This window comes from Cinclus cinclus, chromosome 4 (genome assembly GCF_963662255.1).
Source record: "Cinclus cinclus chromosome 4, bCinCin1.1, whole genome shotgun sequence".
NCBI lineage: Eukaryota > Metazoa > Chordata > Aves > Passeriformes > Cinclidae > Cinclus > Cinclus cinclus.
In genome coordinates, this window is record NC_085049.1 from 68,625,957 (window position 1) to 68,643,626 (window position 17,670).

At 39.3% G+C, this 17,670-nt stretch overlaps 1 protein-coding gene across 2 annotated transcripts in view; it reads left to right on the forward strand.

Annotated features, from left to right (window-relative positions):
- The first annotated feature begins 4,621 nt into the window (after positions 1–4,621).
- Positions 4,622–17,670, forward strand: part of DGKI (diacylglycerol kinase iota) — a 99,315-nt gene continuing 86,266 nt past the window's right edge. Inside the window, exons 1-5 of one of the 2 annotated variants that reach the window (XM_062492441.1) lie at positions 4,622–5,180; positions 11,020–11,094; positions 12,257–12,352; positions 14,192–14,274; positions 15,614–15,674. In XM_062492441.1, the coding sequence (XP_062348425.1) occupies positions 5,088–5,180; positions 11,020–11,094; positions 12,257–12,352; positions 14,192–14,274; positions 15,614–15,674 (408 nt within the window). In that variant the 5' untranslated portion in view covers positions 4,622–5,087. The remainder of the gene's footprint in view (positions 5,181–11,019; positions 11,095–12,256; positions 12,353–14,191; positions 14,275–15,613; positions 15,675–17,670) is intronic. The other variant, XM_062492440.1, reaches the window with a different exon arrangement.

A 17,670-nucleotide genomic window follows, 5' to 3' on the forward strand; every position in this document is an offset into this window, starting at 1 on the left:
TAAGTCCTCAAATTCAACCATCAGAGAATATAGAGAATAGAAAAGTTCAGAGACTATCTCAGTTTTTCCCTTAAATAGGAAATATTCTGTTAAGAACAGCATGAGTATGTGGTAGTAGAGTTGTTCTTTGCCAGGAAACAAAGAATTAGAGAAAATTATAACAAAAAAAAAAAATAGGTCAAGCAGCCTCCTATTACAACAAAATGCATATGTTCTGCTATAAAAATCTCCAAGGAAGAACTGCCTTTATTATTGTCTTCTCTTGCAAGAAAAGGGAAACTGTCATTGAAATAGAATGGCAGTAAATTTAAAGCAATAAAAAAGTATTATTCATGGAATACTTAAGGATTCTAGTAGATCTCAATGTTGTGTTATAGTCCTATTCCATGCCTGAGATGGCACTGTCAAGGATTTTAATGATAATTAATTATAGTTCAAATAAAGTTTTCAGAATATACCCATCTCATGCTTCAAATCATTAGGCAAGTGGATAGGAACTAATGCACTCCATATCCTTAGCATGGCCTTGTGGCTTTATATTCTGTGTCCCATTAGGTGCCATGGCTGACACTTCCAGAAAAATTGAGTACACTAGGGTCTGTCAGTGTTCCACCTCAGATCAGAAGTGCAATTTGAAAGAAATTTTCCTTGTTATGATCACTTACAATGGTTCACATGTGGGATAGTCTGGTAACAAACAAACTGAATTCCTTTTAGATTACACTTAATTGAAATTTCACTCCGCAGTTACTGGTGGGAGTTTAGTCCACAGGACCAGACTACAGCTAATCCAAAGTAAAATGATCTGAAAATGCTCGTGTGTAATCTCTTGAGTGCTAACAGAGCCTATGGTGCCCTGTTACACATTACTTGCTAGTGCAAATACAGCTTATATAAACTCTTCCAGGCTTCAGGTTTTTACTCTTCTTCCCAAGGGTGATTTCACTGATTGATTGCTGAAGTACAGTATAGAGAAATTAGTACCAGGGAAGGAGGCCTGAAATGTGCAGTGTAACCAAGAAAACTATTTATATTTTTGTCTTGTGAATTTCCCTAAATTGTGCTTTTATTGTCAACAGACTATGATAATCTCTTTACTGTGGTCTTGCCTTGTTGAACCTTGAGTTCATATAAAGTTGTAGCATTCACAACATCCTTTAGCAAGATCCTTTAACTACATGCTGTGAGGAAAACTACATTTGATTGTTTCAAACCAATCACACATTATTTTTTTTCCCAATGCTTCATAGCTGTTTTGTTTTAAGGGATGCTAATTAGCTGTTCCCAAGCCATGGCATCCACACCATTCATGATGTTTAAGAATTATTTTCTTTCTCTTGAGGACATAGAAAAAAAAGACAGTTTTGTTGCTGTTAGCTGTTTGTTACCTGAGATCATCAGAAAAATTAGGATAATTTTTTAATCTTTCTCTAATACAAAATAAAAATTCTCAGGCCATTTGGCCCAGCATCCACTTCACAAATATGTGCAGCAATAGAAGCTTAAGGATGAATGAAAAAAAAAATCTTTTCCTCATATGCTTCCAGTTAGCAGGGCCTGAGGGGTTTTCTGCAACTAAGAACACATTTTGGACCAAAATGCTGAACAGGCATTATTTCTTTAACCTTCTGTGGTGTCCAGAGTGGGGTGTCTTCCATAGAGATGCAGTGTGAGTCTACAGTGCCTCTGTCACTGGTCCCTTTAAAGACCTGTGGATTGATGAAGAGGTGCGTGTAAAGTTAAGTCTGAAATTTCTAGTGCTTGAAAGGCCATTCTAGATCTTTGTTATTTTAGTGGAGATCACCATCCAAGTGCTTCTGTTGGAGTCTGTATTCGAGCTGTAATAATACCTGGCTCTCCTACAGTAATGTTGCATTAGGGTATCTCTAAGAGCACTAAAAAGAGAAAATATTTTGTAGGAAAATACTTGCAAAAAGTATTATTAGTAGCCCTAACACTGGTGTAGAAACAGTCTTTAATAATAAATACTTCTGAGAATATAAAAAGAACATATCAGAACTAGTAAACCCTATGTGCACAGGTGCCTATGTTAATTTGTACTTTAATCTAGACTATTCAGACAGGTTGAATTGCCAACACAAGATAGTTTTGTGGACATTCAGGTGCTCTTTTCCTACATGTACATTTTTTCTGGTGTGCACAACTGTTTCTTTCTAGAGGAGCAGCTTACAACATGGGGTTTCAGATGATGTGGAGGGATTGGTTGCTGCAGAATCAGTGCTAATCATATACTGTTAGGCTGTTCTCAAAAAGGTGAAATTCATTTTCCATCTCAAAATTTCTCATTTGGTGCAGAAGGCCTCCGTGCACGATTGAAGGCATCTGGAATTTAGTGTTCCTTCTCACTCAGAGGAGGCAGAAAATATGATTTCTAGTGAATTATGGAGGGTTCCTATGTTTCAGCCCAACAGACCCTGTCAGATCTCGCTGTGACTTACAGTGCAGTTTGTTTTACCAATTTTATCAATTACTTTATTTGTAAAGCTAGCTTTCAAATAAATGCTCTTTTACCTGAAACTTGTATCCTTAGGAAGAATTAGCTCACATTTGTAAAGCAATTTGAGGAAAGTAAGTGATGGTTCATTGCTACTTATCATTAATATGTTTTTATTGCTGTATCATTTTCTCTAATGACTCCTTAAAAGCCAAATGACTTACTAAATAAATGCAAACTGATCCATCCAGAACCAGACAAGCTGCTCAGTCCATACGTTTAGAATGCACAGCTGATGGGCTGTGGAATTAATGTACTGGATTTAGACTCTTATTATTGGAGATTTTGAGAGAGAAGAGTTTTCCCCCCAGATGCTACAAAGCAGAAAAAACCCAAAACACTTTGTGCCCATGAGGGACTGAAATAATTCTTTTTTATTATAATGCACTTTGGAACAAGGAGGAGTGAGATTTGTGAGAAACATTAAAATAAATGAGGAAAGAGTGTTTTGTCCAGCATCAGACCTCTGTTCCAGCACTTGTATCACAGTTGCTGTTCTTATGCCCACACAGAATGGCAGACAAGATGTGCCCAGCCAGAAGAATCTGGCCAGCTTGTCTTTGTTAAACCATTTCACTACACTCCATTGCTAAACCTGAATATGCCAAATCACCATCATTATGAAGAATGTACTCTTTGAATTTCTCTGAACTTAAACCCCGAGGCATTAGGGGAAGGATTGAAGCAAAACCCCAAAAATCTAGCCAGAGGTGACACAAGCCTTTTCAGGAGTTGGTCTTGGTGATGAGATCCATGTGGCAAACTGGTTTGAGTACATGCTGGGGGCACGTGTAGATGAAGCTGCAGGATGTACTTCTGCACTCTGGGCAGGCAGGTAGAACCTCCTTGCCTTCTGAGTATCAATAGAGAATTGTCCTCAGCCACCCTGTTTAGGGTTCAATCTCCCACTTAGGAAGACCAAGGCATCCCTGCATGGTATTTTTTGGTTGTTTATTTAGTTCTCCTCCTTGGTGTGCTTGACTTTGTCATTTCACTGAGCACTAATAAGCTCATTTGTCCTGCAGGGTAAGAAGGATTTCAATTACAGAAGCAGTGAGGCAATGAACCTGTTAGAGGTTATTAAATCAGTTTATAACTTTTTTTTGCATTGAGTCTTGGGCATTGTCCAGCATGTAGGAGATTTCGATGTTACTCAGCTTGTTGAAAAGGAAACTGGCTTGCAAATTCATCACTTGGTAGAGAGATTGAATTAGAAAATTCTGGAGGTGATGGGCTACTGGCAGAGGTAGAGAGGATTGATGGGAGGCTGTGAAAAAGGGATCCAACCAACTGCAAATCTGAAATCTAAGTAGTAAAGGCAACTGTGACAAACTGTTCAATGAAATTGTGGACTTTCCATCTCTCCATGCATCAACCCAAATCAATTTTTTCTCTGAATGAAATAAGCTTTAATTCAGCTCAAAATTGCAGGCTGTATCTTAGTATTTGTTGCTTATGCTAGATGCAGAAAGATACATATGACCCAATTATCTTTTCCAGCAAAGTCATATTACATTCTATACAAAGAAGCATCTCTCTAGGAGAATAAAACTGCATTTTCTGTTTGGGATGGTCTTTTCCATCTTTAAAAATGTAAAGAAATGTTTTTTTAAAAAAATTTTGTGATCTGCATCAGACCATACTGTTTTTTTGGAACTTACTGGAAAGATTTTAATCTGCATCAGTTCAATAAAATGATAAACTTTGTTACTTCATTTCTGTGTCAGAGCATTCCCAGAGAGACATTGTAGTTGATTATGTTCTGTCATAAAAAACGGAGGGAAATTCAAATTCTTGTTTGTATTTAGAACAAACAAGGCTGCAATGACAGAACACTTTATTCAATAGAAAATCTGAAACTTTCATGTCTGTAGAAATCCATTAAAGATTAAAATAGACATTTCTTCTCTATTTCTTTCATTATTTCTAACTAAAAAAAATATTAAGGAAAAGCATAAAATTTTGCAGAAATCCTTTCAAAAGAACTGTGTGAATAGACCCCAGTGGAAGAACCATATCTGTTACCTCCTGTAATTGTTTTATCCCTCAAAAATCTTCTTGCCCAGCACACTTATCTGGTCAGAGTTAGAGGTATATAATTTCTTATAGTCTAGAGGAATTTAATCCTTTTTTTCCCCCTGGTTATTGCAGGGCTTTCAGCAGAAATTCTCCTTCCATAGTAAAGAGATTGTGGCCATCAGTTGTTCCTGGTGCAAGCTGGCAGTAAGTGGAAAATACTTCAGGAGACTGTGTCTGGGTTTAACTGGGAGTAACTGTGGGATTCTTTTTTTTTTTTGTTTGTTGGTTGGGTGCTTTTGTTTGTCTTGGTTTGTTTTTGTTTATATTTTTATTTTTTTTTTCTAAGAAGGCATGGCTTAGGAAGATAATCTTTACTTACATGTCCTAAATCTCCATGCTTTGAAGGACTTGAAGATGGTGGAGTTAGGAATATTCCTCCAGTTGTTGTACCATCACCCTCTTCTTCTCCAGGTTTTCCATTTGTCTTTCTTGTCCTCTTTCTTAACTCTGCTCTTTCCCTCTATTCCAGTTTCATAACAAAGTCACCTGTTTCATGCTGCATCACATTGAGGAGCCATGTTCCCTGGGGGCTCATGCTGCTGTCATTGTGCCTCCCACCTGGATCATTAAGGTGAAGAAATCTCAGGTAACTGCATGCTGATGTCTGTTTCTGAAGCTGTCTGGCTGTGCAGGGCCGGGCTGGCTGTGCAGGGGCAGCCTGGCTTCTCAGTTTGGTCCTCCTTCACCAAGGCATGCTTGTTCAACCCTGTCTCTATCCTGAAACCCAGCATACGTCCACATAAACCAGTATCCTCTTTCCCCTCCATCAAGTCCTTCAGTAAATTGCCCTGTTTGGGATGATTAGCAACAAACATGACTGGTCCTGAGCTAATTCAGCTCAGAGTTGTTCCTGCAACTGTGAGTTCAGCAAGCATACTGCAAGACATCCCCTGTGTGGTAGGCAGTCAAGCATATTTCATTCAATAGAGCTGAGCAAATACAGGGAAAAACTTCACAAACATTGACTTGAATTGCAGTAAAGAATTGGCTGTGTCTGGACTGGCATCCCTCTGAATTTGCCTTTAATGGACATGTAAAGAATCAGGTCCTAAGCAGTCAGCAGTAAACTCACATGCTCGTTGAGTTGCACATAACAGGCTTGGACGTCAAAGGTTTTGTGATGCATGCAGCAGGTCTTGGAGAGGGTAATTCACTGCTGAACACAACTGGGAGAAAAGATATCCAAAAGAGAGCTGGCCAAAAATTAAAAGGGGGTTCTCATCATGCAAGAATAACTTTTTCTTTGAAAGTCTGTTTTTTAGGCCAAGTTGAACTGAAAGAAACAGTGAACGTATCAGGGAGTCAGAAATGCTGGTTAAATTTTTATTTCAGAATATAATTCTTTATTTCAGTCCATCCTTGGGAAGTTAGCTGGTCTTTTTGACTCTGCCTCCTGGTACTCAAGAAGAAGCTAAGAAGTTCAGGCTGTAGCCAAGGCACTAAGACAAAAGTAGTTCATGAAACCAGAAAAAGGCCTGAGACCTAAACTGTGACACTGTCTTTTAGTTCCAGTTTAGGGATGTGACAGATTTGGGCATGAGTAAGAAGACAAGGTAAAGACAAGGGGCAGAAGGAAGGGGAGATAAATGGATAGAGTAACCAAAAAGCCAACCAAAGAGGCCTCTATTTCTCCTTTAGGTCGAGAGAGAGCAGAGCAAGACACCCAGCCACCTCCATTCTGAGAAAAAAAAGTCTTTTTGTCATTTGTAGATTTTCCCCACACTCTTCTTTCTCTGTTTCACTCAGTCTCCTCCAGAGAAATACTTTTTTTCTCTTTTGTTGAGGAATGTTTGACTTCTTGGCAGGGACTTAATATCCTTGGCTAATTTAATATCCTTGGCTAATTGTCTGGTGTTTGACAGATGTGTCCATGTTTGACCTTACTAAAAGAAGCTTTTCTTCAACCCTTTTAATTTTTATTTTATTTAATTTTTAGTAAAAGAGAAAAAAAAAAAAACAAAAACCCACAAGCAGCAAAACCTAAACAAACCCTAAAATGTAATTTTCCTTTTGATTTGGCTTTTGCCCAAAGGAGAGTACCTTCCTTATAATGAGAATTTATGTTCTTACCCTTCCTTTTTTAAACTTCAAATTAAGAAATCTAATCCGGGTAGTTATAATTTATGGAAAAAAATATCTTTTAAATAAAGGCTTAAAATTTTAAAGTAAAAGAAAGTATATGTTAGTTTTGTGTGCCTGAGTCATGAGCACAGAGACAGGACTTCATTATTATCTTGCCATCACATCTCTAGTCCTTGAAATTCATGGTCAGTAGCATACAAAACCTAATTTTGAGTAGATGTAGCATTAAATAGATCAAAATTGTATTTAACTCAGACAATGGGTGCATTTCCATGAAGCTTCCTAATAGCACCCATTGGAGTTACGGGAAATATGTCCTTATTATTTAGAAAATAGTGATGAGTCATTTGGATGTGTTTTCAGATTTTTTGGCAGAAGTCTTGTTTTCTTATTTATTGTTTTCTTAGGAAATATTTTTTCTCTCCTGCTGTTTCTGGCCAGCTCTGCTTCTATGTATTATGACCCTCTTCACCCTATAGAAATGTTTGGTAAACACCATGAAATATTCATATCGCTTGATCCAGAGAGTACAAACACAATATTTACAAGCTGCTGTAATTTCACATTAAAAAAAAAAAAAGAATGTGTAACTAACAATCTGTTTTTCACATATCCCACAGTCAGAATAAATATGGCTAGAAGCTTTTTTGGATATAAATGATTTCCTCAGCTCTAATTAACTACTTACATTGGTCACAGACAACTCCTGAACTGAATTCCCTGCTCATATTAAATTGATTTTAGTGGTGCTTGCATCCTGTTTGTTTGTGGTTTCCCTTAAGTAAATAAGATGGCATTTTGTAGCAAAACCTTACCCTGTTTTATGAGTTTTTATTTTTTGATTGCCACAGGAATGGTTTTCCATCCTTATTTTGTACAACGTGGGTGACCATCTTTCAAATATTAGGCTTGCACAAAGACCACACTCTGTGTCTTGTTACCAACAGTGTTGTGCTAGCAAGGCATCCTGGTATAATTGGTTAAGAACAAATTTATGCTGGCAACCTATGGTCTAAATGGGGAGCTTTTGCTTCTTTTAAGCAACTGATTGCAAAATGAAGACTCTTCAGAATGGTTCAAACAATTTTGGAGTAGGTGGTAGCTCTGTGTGTGCTAACACCCTTACATGAATGGAAAACTGCCAATACCTCTTCCATGTTATCTGTAATGTGAGCCACTTCTGTAACCTTTCTACTGATTTCCAGCATTTCTGTATTGTTAGCAGTGCTTTGACTTCAGCTCTGTTTTCCTGGGCTTCAAAGCAATTCCATCTCCTAGTGTGTGAAGTAGGTCACCCTTGTTGGTTGGTGGTATTTTGCAATAGGTGAGGTTTGGTAGCCAAAGTGGTGTTAGCTCTGGTGATGGACTTGCTTGTGTTGTGGGAGAACAGTAGATGATAAGGAGGATCTGACTTATTAATTTTCTGATTTAGTCTGTCTTCTGTTTGGGAAGACAAAGGCAGTAAACATAAAATTCCAAAGTTTTTCTGTTCAAGGTGAGTAAACTCGGTGTTTTCTTCTCCTCCTTTGAGGACTGTAAGCTAGTTCTAGTTCTGTTTTTGGCTTATTTCTTTATTTCCTCAGTTGCTGAGTACAGCTGACTTGTCTGATAGTGGTTTGTGAACAGCCAGAAGATGGTGAAAATTGACCTTCCCAGATGCTGTTCATTGTTTAAATAATTTTAAAATCAGTGTGCTAAAAGCCATTGAAAACTGGGGACTACATGTTGTAAAGGAAAATGTTGGAAGGTTTTATTGGATTTGTCTGAGGTAGTCCATGGCCTTCACACCATCCAACAGCATCCAAGAAGGACTCCAATTCTTCTGTTCATCTACCTAAGCTTTCTGAGAGCCATACTGACCATTCAATAATGTGAAAAGTCTCTTTTTGAAGATGGACAAACTGACATCCACAAAGGAGAGGTTTCCTCTCTAGATGCAACTTAGAATTTACCTATGGTGCCCATTTAAAGGTATGCTTTGCTATCAGGTTCCTGGCTGAATGACATTATATGTTTACAAAATACTCATTACTTTGCACTGTGAACAAGGTATTATATATCCATTTATTCACTTCAGTGTGCAAAGACTGCTGATACTCTTTGGCTGTTACTTTTCTGCATGTTTGCAAAAAACCCCTGGGTGTGTTTAAGCAGCTTTTTGCAGTACATCTGCTAAGTACAGGTGGTTGCAATTACTGTACAAAGCTTTAGGTTCTATTAAACATGCCTACTGCAGGAGTAGGCATGTTTAAAAAGATTTTAAAAAAGAGGTGAAATAACATTCTTGAGATGCAGCATTTAGTGCCTTTTAGAGTAAGGGAATGAAAATGGTTGTAATCATGAACAGAGGCTTAGCCTTAAACTGTATCTTTAATATAGCTCTATTTGTTTTCCCACCCCACTGTTAGGTACATTATAGTGGAATTTAATGACAACGACATTTAAACATTCTTTAAATTATTATTTTATAATTAGTCGGGGTTTTACTGAACTGTCTTTACCCTTGGTATGTGTGTGAGCTTTCAGCACACTGCTAACAAGAGTGTGGACGGACTAGATGTCATCTCTCTGACCTGTGTTTTACCCCAGTCCAGGGAGAATCCTTCAGAGAAAGCCTTTCTGTTGGCATCAAGACTTTTGCCTGCAGTTGATGTGACTACTGAATTAGGGCAATGCAAGACCATGGAGTTGGGATTGCTGGTGCACTTGGTATCAGTGCAACCTTTATGGTTTATCATGCTTTCAGGATTCCTTTTTATCAGAGTAGGGAAGAGTACAAACACATCTTTAGGTTGTTTCTCAAAATATGGTCTAAAAGGGCAAATTCCTGAAACTGCTCTACAGAGCTGTCTTGTCTTCTGTATTGTCAGTAAGCAATTAGGCATGACTATTTCCTTCTCCAGAAATGCTGAGAGCTTGGGACCTTGTGCTCTATGGCAGGCTTCTCTTGGTCTATTGTGATAGAGAACAATGCCTTCAGATATTTCTGTTAGATAGCTGTTAATTTATCTTCTCAGGGATGTGGAAGCATTAACTCGTGTATCTGGTGTGTCATACACAAGTCCTGAAATTCTGATAGTGGTTGATGTGTGTTAAACAAAACATAAGTTATTCCTGTTGGATAGTGACCAGGATTAAGAACAAATACCATTTTTTACAGATTTGATGATCTTGGCTTGTGGACTTTCATTAGTGGTACACTTCTGATGTACCACTAGGTCAGGACAGAAATGAATTTACAGATGAGCTGAGTGAATCTTGCTTTCTCTCTTATATCCAGGGGGAAAAAAATGAACTTTCTTCTAATTCTTCATGCTACTTTATTTCCTGGTGATGGTTAGACTAGAAGTTGAAATACTGCAAAAATATTTGGAGTATTTCCCAAAAGAAAAAATTTCAGTTATGGAAAGGTTTATTAGGGTTTCCTGCAGTTATAACTTCAATTAGTGAGTTAAAATAAATAAAAAATATAATATAATTCCCTTCTTTTGACTGTTCTTATCACACCAGAACACCTTTTTGCTCAATAACACCGAGCAGACTGTCATATGCCTGGAGAACAGCCTTGACATAAGTTCTATTTTAATAGGTTCTGCAAAAATACAAACACTTTTACATTTTCTTTTCCCTATGTAGTTAGGAGGTATTGTTATTTAAAAACACAAAAAATCACCCCATGAACACTTTCTTTGCTTAAATCCTTAAAAATTAACAATTCAGTTTGTTCCTTAGCAGATGATTACACAAGCTTCTTGGTAGGTGAGAACTGACTCTGCAGTGCCAGCATCATATGCCATGGTGGCCTGCGTTGTGTCATGTCATAATGGTTGCCAGAGCTAAAACCTGTCGCTTTCTTTCCTTTAAAAGAAAAAAAAAAAAAAAAAGCAAACAAAAAAACATGAAAAATATCTTATTTATCATGTTTTTTTATTACATCTTTATGCAGGTGGTCTCCATACCAGGAGACGAGCCTGATTGGGCAGGAGACTGGAGCCCCGAAGGGGAAACGGGCGTCTCCTACCCCTATTGGGAGGGTTGGCAGGTACAACATGTGGTGTTATGTGAGTCTATGGGAGCATCTGATCTTTTTTCCCCCCTCACAGCGTGGGAAAGTTTCCAGTTCCAAAGCACCAGTCTGGTCTCCGTGTGTGGCTTTCTCCATAAACGGTGGTGTGGAAGTGTAAAGCATGCAGCGCATGTAATTTAAATCTCGAGCATGTGCCAGATACTCTTTTCATTCTCCAAGTGGACATGCATGGAAGAGCTTCGTAAAGGGACACTTTCTGGGCCTGTCTCCTAAATTTTGTTTTGCTTTTCATGTATTCTTTTTTCTTTTGATGTAGAACTCCTTAAAGACTTCAACACGGCGAAAGAAGCGAACGTCCTTTAAAAGAAAAGCCAGCAAAAGAGGAAATGAAGTAGGTATTTGGGTGCTTTGGAAATCATACTCTTTTTGTTTAAACGTCTAAACACAGACTTAAAAGTTTTTAGACTTTTTTAAACTTTTTTTTTTTTCCACTGAAGTGTTTAATGTATTTTTCCCCTGGGAAATTCCATGATACTGAATTTGTTGTTGGAAGAGATAAAACTTATATGAAAAGTTTTCACAGTTGATTTTTTTCAAGAAACAATGCACCAGGCTCCAGAAGGACCAGCGCCCTAATGAGTGTTCCCTTGGGATGTAAGAGGCTCAGCTCACACCCTTTTTTTCCACTAAGCAAAACAGGGGTGTGAAACTGGGGTTATGAGACCCATGGTGAGTACACTGATGCAAGGCTGTGGTCCAGATGTGATCCATTTTAGGATGTCTTCTTCAGGGGATCTAACATTAAAATTGGACCATAGGGAGAGAATACAGATCATTGATCTATTGGTTTGACTTAACATATGCCTTATAGAAGACCTTGCTTCCAGATCCTTCCTAGTGGGTTAATTATATAAACAGTCTCATGGGAGAGGTGGAGCCTACATATCCAGGGCTCTCTGATTCAAGTCCTTTCCTGCATGGTGGGAGAGCTGCAGACCAGAAAGTGGAATATGTTTCTGTTAAAGCCCAGGACAGCACTCTCATTACTGGGCTCGTGGGTGTCCTGCAGGGGATAGGGAGTCAAATAGTTTTACTCATTGATGTGTCATGTTGGATCTGTGGCATTTGTTCAAAGGTGGGAAGGCTGCAAGGCCAGGAATTTGAGAGCAGATTATCTGCAAATAAGTGCTTATGCAGCTTGTCTTTTAGATTGAATTAATAGAATAAACTGGTTATCTTATTCTATTTTCCTTTGGAAAAACTGTTTGTACCAGAGATTACACTGTATCTGACACATTATTGGTGTTGTGTGAATAATTGCAGGGAATAGGGATCTTGAGAGAATTTTGAGATAGTTGTGTGCTAATACCCAAAATGGTATTTTCCACCTTGTATTTTATTTTGTTGTCTCAGCTGGATAAATTGCTTTCAGCTGGGTGCACACTGACATGGCTGTACTATTTCCAGTACATGAGGTACTTTTGTCAGAACTGGGTTGGGTCTTCTGTGTGTACTAACTTGTACTAAAGCTGTTTCTTGCTTCTGTTTCTCAGGATAACAAGGGCCGGCCTTTTGTGATAAAGCCTATCTCCTCTCCACTCATGAAACCACTGCTGGTTTTTGTCAATCCAAAAAGCGGAGGGAATCAGGTAAGAGTATCAGCTGGATCTGGATTGCAAAGTTTAGGTTTAACCTAAAGTTTAGGTTTAGGTTTAAACTAAAGTTTAGGTTTAACTGCAAGGTTTCTGCAAATGATGCTATTTCTTGGCCAGTCAGATAGAAAGGACTCTAATCCTGAAGAAGCCTGAAGATCTTCCTCAGAAGAGGTCCTTTCTGTGGAAAGGCCTTTCTTCTTCCGTAGAGTTGGATGACTGATGTGGATATTTGAGTATTCGAGTGGTTGTATTCCTATCTTCAGATCCTTGAAAGGAATAAAAAAATTTGGAGGCTTTCAGATTTCATCTTTTCACAGAAAATTTAGGTTTCCACTGAAGTTTTAGACTTACCTTTATCCAAAAGGGGTTTAACTTCACTAGGAAAGGCTGTTGAAATTACTGAATGTGAAATGACATGTTCCTATGGCGTCTAAAACAAATCATTAGTGGTCTTGTACACAGAGACTGGGTGTCAGTGACTAAAATGCAGCAGACTTCTTCCTTAGGATTCCTGGAATGAATACTTACCCAAGTGAATATTTTCCTGGTTCTGCCACTTTTTGAATGTGAAAGAATCTGACTGCCTTTTGATAAACAGGGCTTTGTAATAGCGGAGGTTGGTGTAAGATACAGCAGAGGCCTATAGAGCATGCAGAGTAGCATAGCACTGCTCATTTTCTCCTCTGTTAGAATTAGGGAGGATATCGAATGAAACTGCTTAGACTGATTCAAAACAAAAAGAAAAAGCTGGTTCTCCCAGTCTGTAGTTAAGTAAAAAAATGCTTGCAAAAGGATGTTGTGGATGCTAAACATTTATACAGGCTGGAGGAAATATTTGAAAGTGAAAACTGTGAAGTTGTGTACCTCCCTCTGGCTCAAGTGCTCTATGAACTGCACACAGCTGAGACTGGAAGAATACTTATGGCAAACATCACAATTATTTTCTCTCTTCTTATACCTTTTCCCAGGTACTATGACTGCTATTCTTGTTCCTTCACTTCAGGGAAAGTGTCAGGCAGAAGACCCATCCCTAGGAAGAGAGAGCAATGGAAAATTCCTGATGTGTACCCTCAGGCCATGTCTGAAAGGCATTCTTGAGCTAGAGTGCAAGCTCAGCCCATAGAGTTCTTAGTTCTCTGCTGCTAGTAGATCCTGTCACTTTGTGTCTGGGCAGAATGTGAAGGAAGGAATTTGTGTGGGAATATGAACTCTAGAGTTTGAGAAAACAGAAATTATACCTTTAGGTGATGGGCTGGCCACGCTGCACCGAGTGAGGGACCATTGGGGCAGCTGTACCCCACAAAGTCCTTGACTTCTGCTTCGTTAGATAGTGGAGGTTACAGTTATGATTGACCACCCTGGTGATGCAGGAGGCCAGAGCACTGCCACTGCTTGGACTTTGGGCAGCACACTGTCCAGTGTGGTGGAGACTTTGGCTGCAGTCTCGTTCAACTTCTTGCAGTCATGGATAGCTGAGGGTGAGGTGGGATAACAGAGTTTTCTTTTTGTTGCAGGTGGTGAGAAGCAGGGGAACAGGTTGCTGTGGGAGACAAACTTTTGGTCTGACCCCAAATGCCTGTTCTTATGGAGCATTAGTGATTTGTGCTGTTGAAACTGGTCTATATGCCTGCATGTGCACCTCGTCCTGGACTGCTATTCTACAGAGCAGTCATTTGCTAGGCCACTTTCTAGTTTGTCTTCTTGTTTTATATTTGCATTATAAAGTACAGGAAAAAAAGAAAAGCAGTTCAAATGTAGCGAGTAATGCGCACTATTATTTCCAATAATCATTAAACTGCTCATAACTTCCCTTCGACTTCTCTCTCTTGCCAGGGCACCAAGGTTCTCCAAATGTTTATGTGGTATTTGAATCCACGCCAGGTGTTTGATCTCTCTCAGGAAGGGCCAAGAGATGCGTAAGTACTGGAGCCTTCATTGCTGTGCGCCCTGTTCCTGGTCTGGTCAGGAAAACAGGAAAAGAGCTAGCTTGCCTGGATTAGTGACCGTGGGAGGTTTACATATCCAAGTTTTGGCAGCAAAGGGAAGGGCTGCGGTGGGGGCTTTGGTGAGAAGAGGTCAGGAGGTGCCCCCATGAACAGACAGAGCCAGGTCCAGGTGGCTCCGAGGCTCACTGAGGATCCCAGTGCCTGACCATTCCCTAATGAAAGAGCATTCCAGTGGGGAGAGGTGCCTCCAGGCTGCCACATGACAGCACTGTGCAACTATCCCTGCCCACTGAGTAACTAATTCAGCTTAGCCAGACAATAATTGAAGTGCAAGTCTCTCCCAAGGGAGAGAGTACCTCTCCTTAAAGGGATTCTTGCAGCCAAGGGCTAAGAAACCATCCTTTTATGGTATTGGACATGAGGATACTGGCTTTACTTAACCATCTGTTCAGAACTACTTCCACATTTTGTAAATTTGTTTTGTATGTTTTTGTAAATATTTTGCAGCAATCATGTAAAATCAAATATTTGCCTGTAGAAGAACAGTCCAAGTGTTTCCTATTCAAGACACCCAAGATTTCTATTTTCCTGCAGGAACACCTACACTACTGTTCTCTTATGATGTTTAGAAGCTACAAGTTAGACATACATTTTTCAGAGCTGTATAATGGGGAAAAGGAGGGTAGGTCCTCTGGTCACTTAGCTCTCTACATATGAGTGTTCCCCCCTTCATTAGAAAATATTTCATTATGGATTTGTGAAGGGTGCAACTGAAGGAGCAGGACTTCAATGGGTGCTTTTTTGGTCTCTCCTGTTGATATTTAGATCACATATCCAGAGAATTACATATTCTTGCCTTCTGTGGTGTTAAAATACAGTCACTAGTTGAAGAAGCTGTCACATTATACAAGAATGAGAAACAGTAGTTCAACAAGTCAGGAGGAAGAACATTAAACATTGTTTTAAAACGTCAGTGTTTAAATTTGTTTGCTTTAGGGCAAGAGAAAAATGAAAGATTTTGACCTCCCTAAAGGGAATGTGAACATCTGGGAAGATGCTAATCTGATCAAACATTCTTGAGGAGGTGTTGCCTAGGTGTTGCTTACCTATTGAGGTGTGTTCCTCCTGCCCAATGGAGGAAGGTTCCATTTCCCATCCTAGTGGTTTTGCATTTCCACCTCCACTCATATTCTTAGTAATGAATATTTGAAAATGCAGTAAGTGGTGGTTACACTGTCACTCAGCAAAATGCATGAAAAACGTCTGCGTTTCTGTTCTCACATTTCCCCCCCCTTCCCTCCCTGTGCAGGCTGGAGCTGTACAGAAAAGTGCCAAACCTGAGGATCCTGGCATGTGGTGGGGATGGAACGGTAGGTGGCAGGGACCTGGCAGTCCCATGGTCTTTGGCCAAGTGATGAAACTCCTCACAGTGGTGGTTTCCCACCTCACACTGTCTGCAGAGGCACAGAGATAACGTATCTTACACTTGTGAAATCTAATATTTGGTTTTCAATTTTCTGTTTGGCCTGACCTGTGTAGCTATGGGGCCAGATTCTCATGCCTATGCCCTCTTTCCTTTATGCATGAAGGTTTTGTACAGCTTTAAAGAGATAGAGACTAAATTTTGCTGGTCTCCTCTCGCTACGTACATTAGATTTGAGGGTCTAGAAGGTTAACTTAGTGTCTGGGAGCCATTAAATCCTAATTTCTGCTCCTTCCTGCTAGATCCTGGCAGATCCAGGTTCAGTACTTTTCTTTACAACAGAATTTGTGTGTTCTTGGGTAAGTGAATGGTGTCAGGCTATTAAAGGATTTGGGCACCTTCATTTGGAGACAAACTCTGCAGCTCATGGTCTGAAGGTCATGAGTGGTAATGGAGTTATTATACCTGCATTCTCTTTCTAGTACTTGAAAATATCTTAAATCTTAGTCTGTGCCACCGAGTGCTAAATACAGTTGAAAAACTGACCTTTAATCTCTAGGGGGCTCAGATCCCAAACATGCATTTGATGGCAATTTTAACAGTAAGTATGGTAAGGAAAATGCATTACTACTCACAAGATGCAGTGCTTGGATAGAATATATCCATGTAGATGTTTAGGGCATGGAAAGATGGTTGGTTTATTTTACAGAGAGTTGAATCCCCTTTCTTAATTTGTCTCTGCTTGAATTTCTGGGGGAATTTTTTAGGTTCTCTGGCTTCTTTTAGCATCCCAGCAGTAGAGTTATTAATATCAATACTTCCCCCTGCAAGAATGAAGAAAAAAATCAGTGACAAGACTACTGCCTTGCTTGAACATGGGAAAGCAACAGTATGACTGTTACTGAGTCATGAAATTTCCTTAAGAAACAGTCCTTTAGCAGGAAAGACATGAAAGACATGAAAGACAGTCCTTTAGTAGGAGGCATCAGCTGAGAAAAAGTGTTTCCATCTGTTTTCTTTCCCATCTGAGGAATGGGAGGAAAATTAATCATGAAGATATTAAAGGAGAGAAGAATACAACTACACTGAGGTGGACCATCCTATTTTCCTCTGCTGAACTGTGTGAGCGAGAGGTGGCAGCACCTTCTCATTAGTATGAACAGCACTCTTCAGTATTATCTTTGCTGCTGCTTAGTTTGAAACAAATTAGTATCTGGTTATTCCCAAAGCCATTACATCTAGAAGTGAAAAATCTGGCTGAAATGGACTTAATGAATATGCAATGAGACCAGGTGTTACCTCTCATTATTAAGGTGAATCAGAACTTATTGTAGCTTTTCCATCGTCACTTCAGGGTGGGAGTGGAAGTCTTTGCTTTCAAAGCAGTCAGGAGCTTTCTGTTTACAGGGAAATGATAGCATGTGTCATCCTGGATGGGGCGACTGATGTACAAGGTTTAGAAGTGACCTCAAGTTAAAAAGCAATGTTGTACTAATAAATTGAAATTTGGCATTTCTGTTCATCAGTTCAAAGCATTTACAAAAGCGGTGGGTGTTTTGATGCTGCCTGTAGCAGTGGGAGGCTGAAGCGTCAGTGGCAGTGACAACGACCAACTTCTTTAGGAAGTCCTGGCCCTACTGATGTTATCTTGACTTTTTATTCTGTCTCCTGTTATCAGTGCAGAAGTGTAGATATTTTGAAAGAGAGAGGATTACTTACCTCTGAAAATCCCTTTAAAGACCTCGGTATTTTTGGTGACATCCAAGGTCATGAGAGCTGTACGTACTTGAGATGGCTGTCATACAATGAACTTGAATAGGGGAATCACATACCAGATGAATGCTTTAATAATTGGACAATTGGTTATGATAAATAGTTGTCTGATAAATGCCATTTGTGCAAAATTAATTTTTGAATTGACTTAAAGAAAGAAATACCATAGA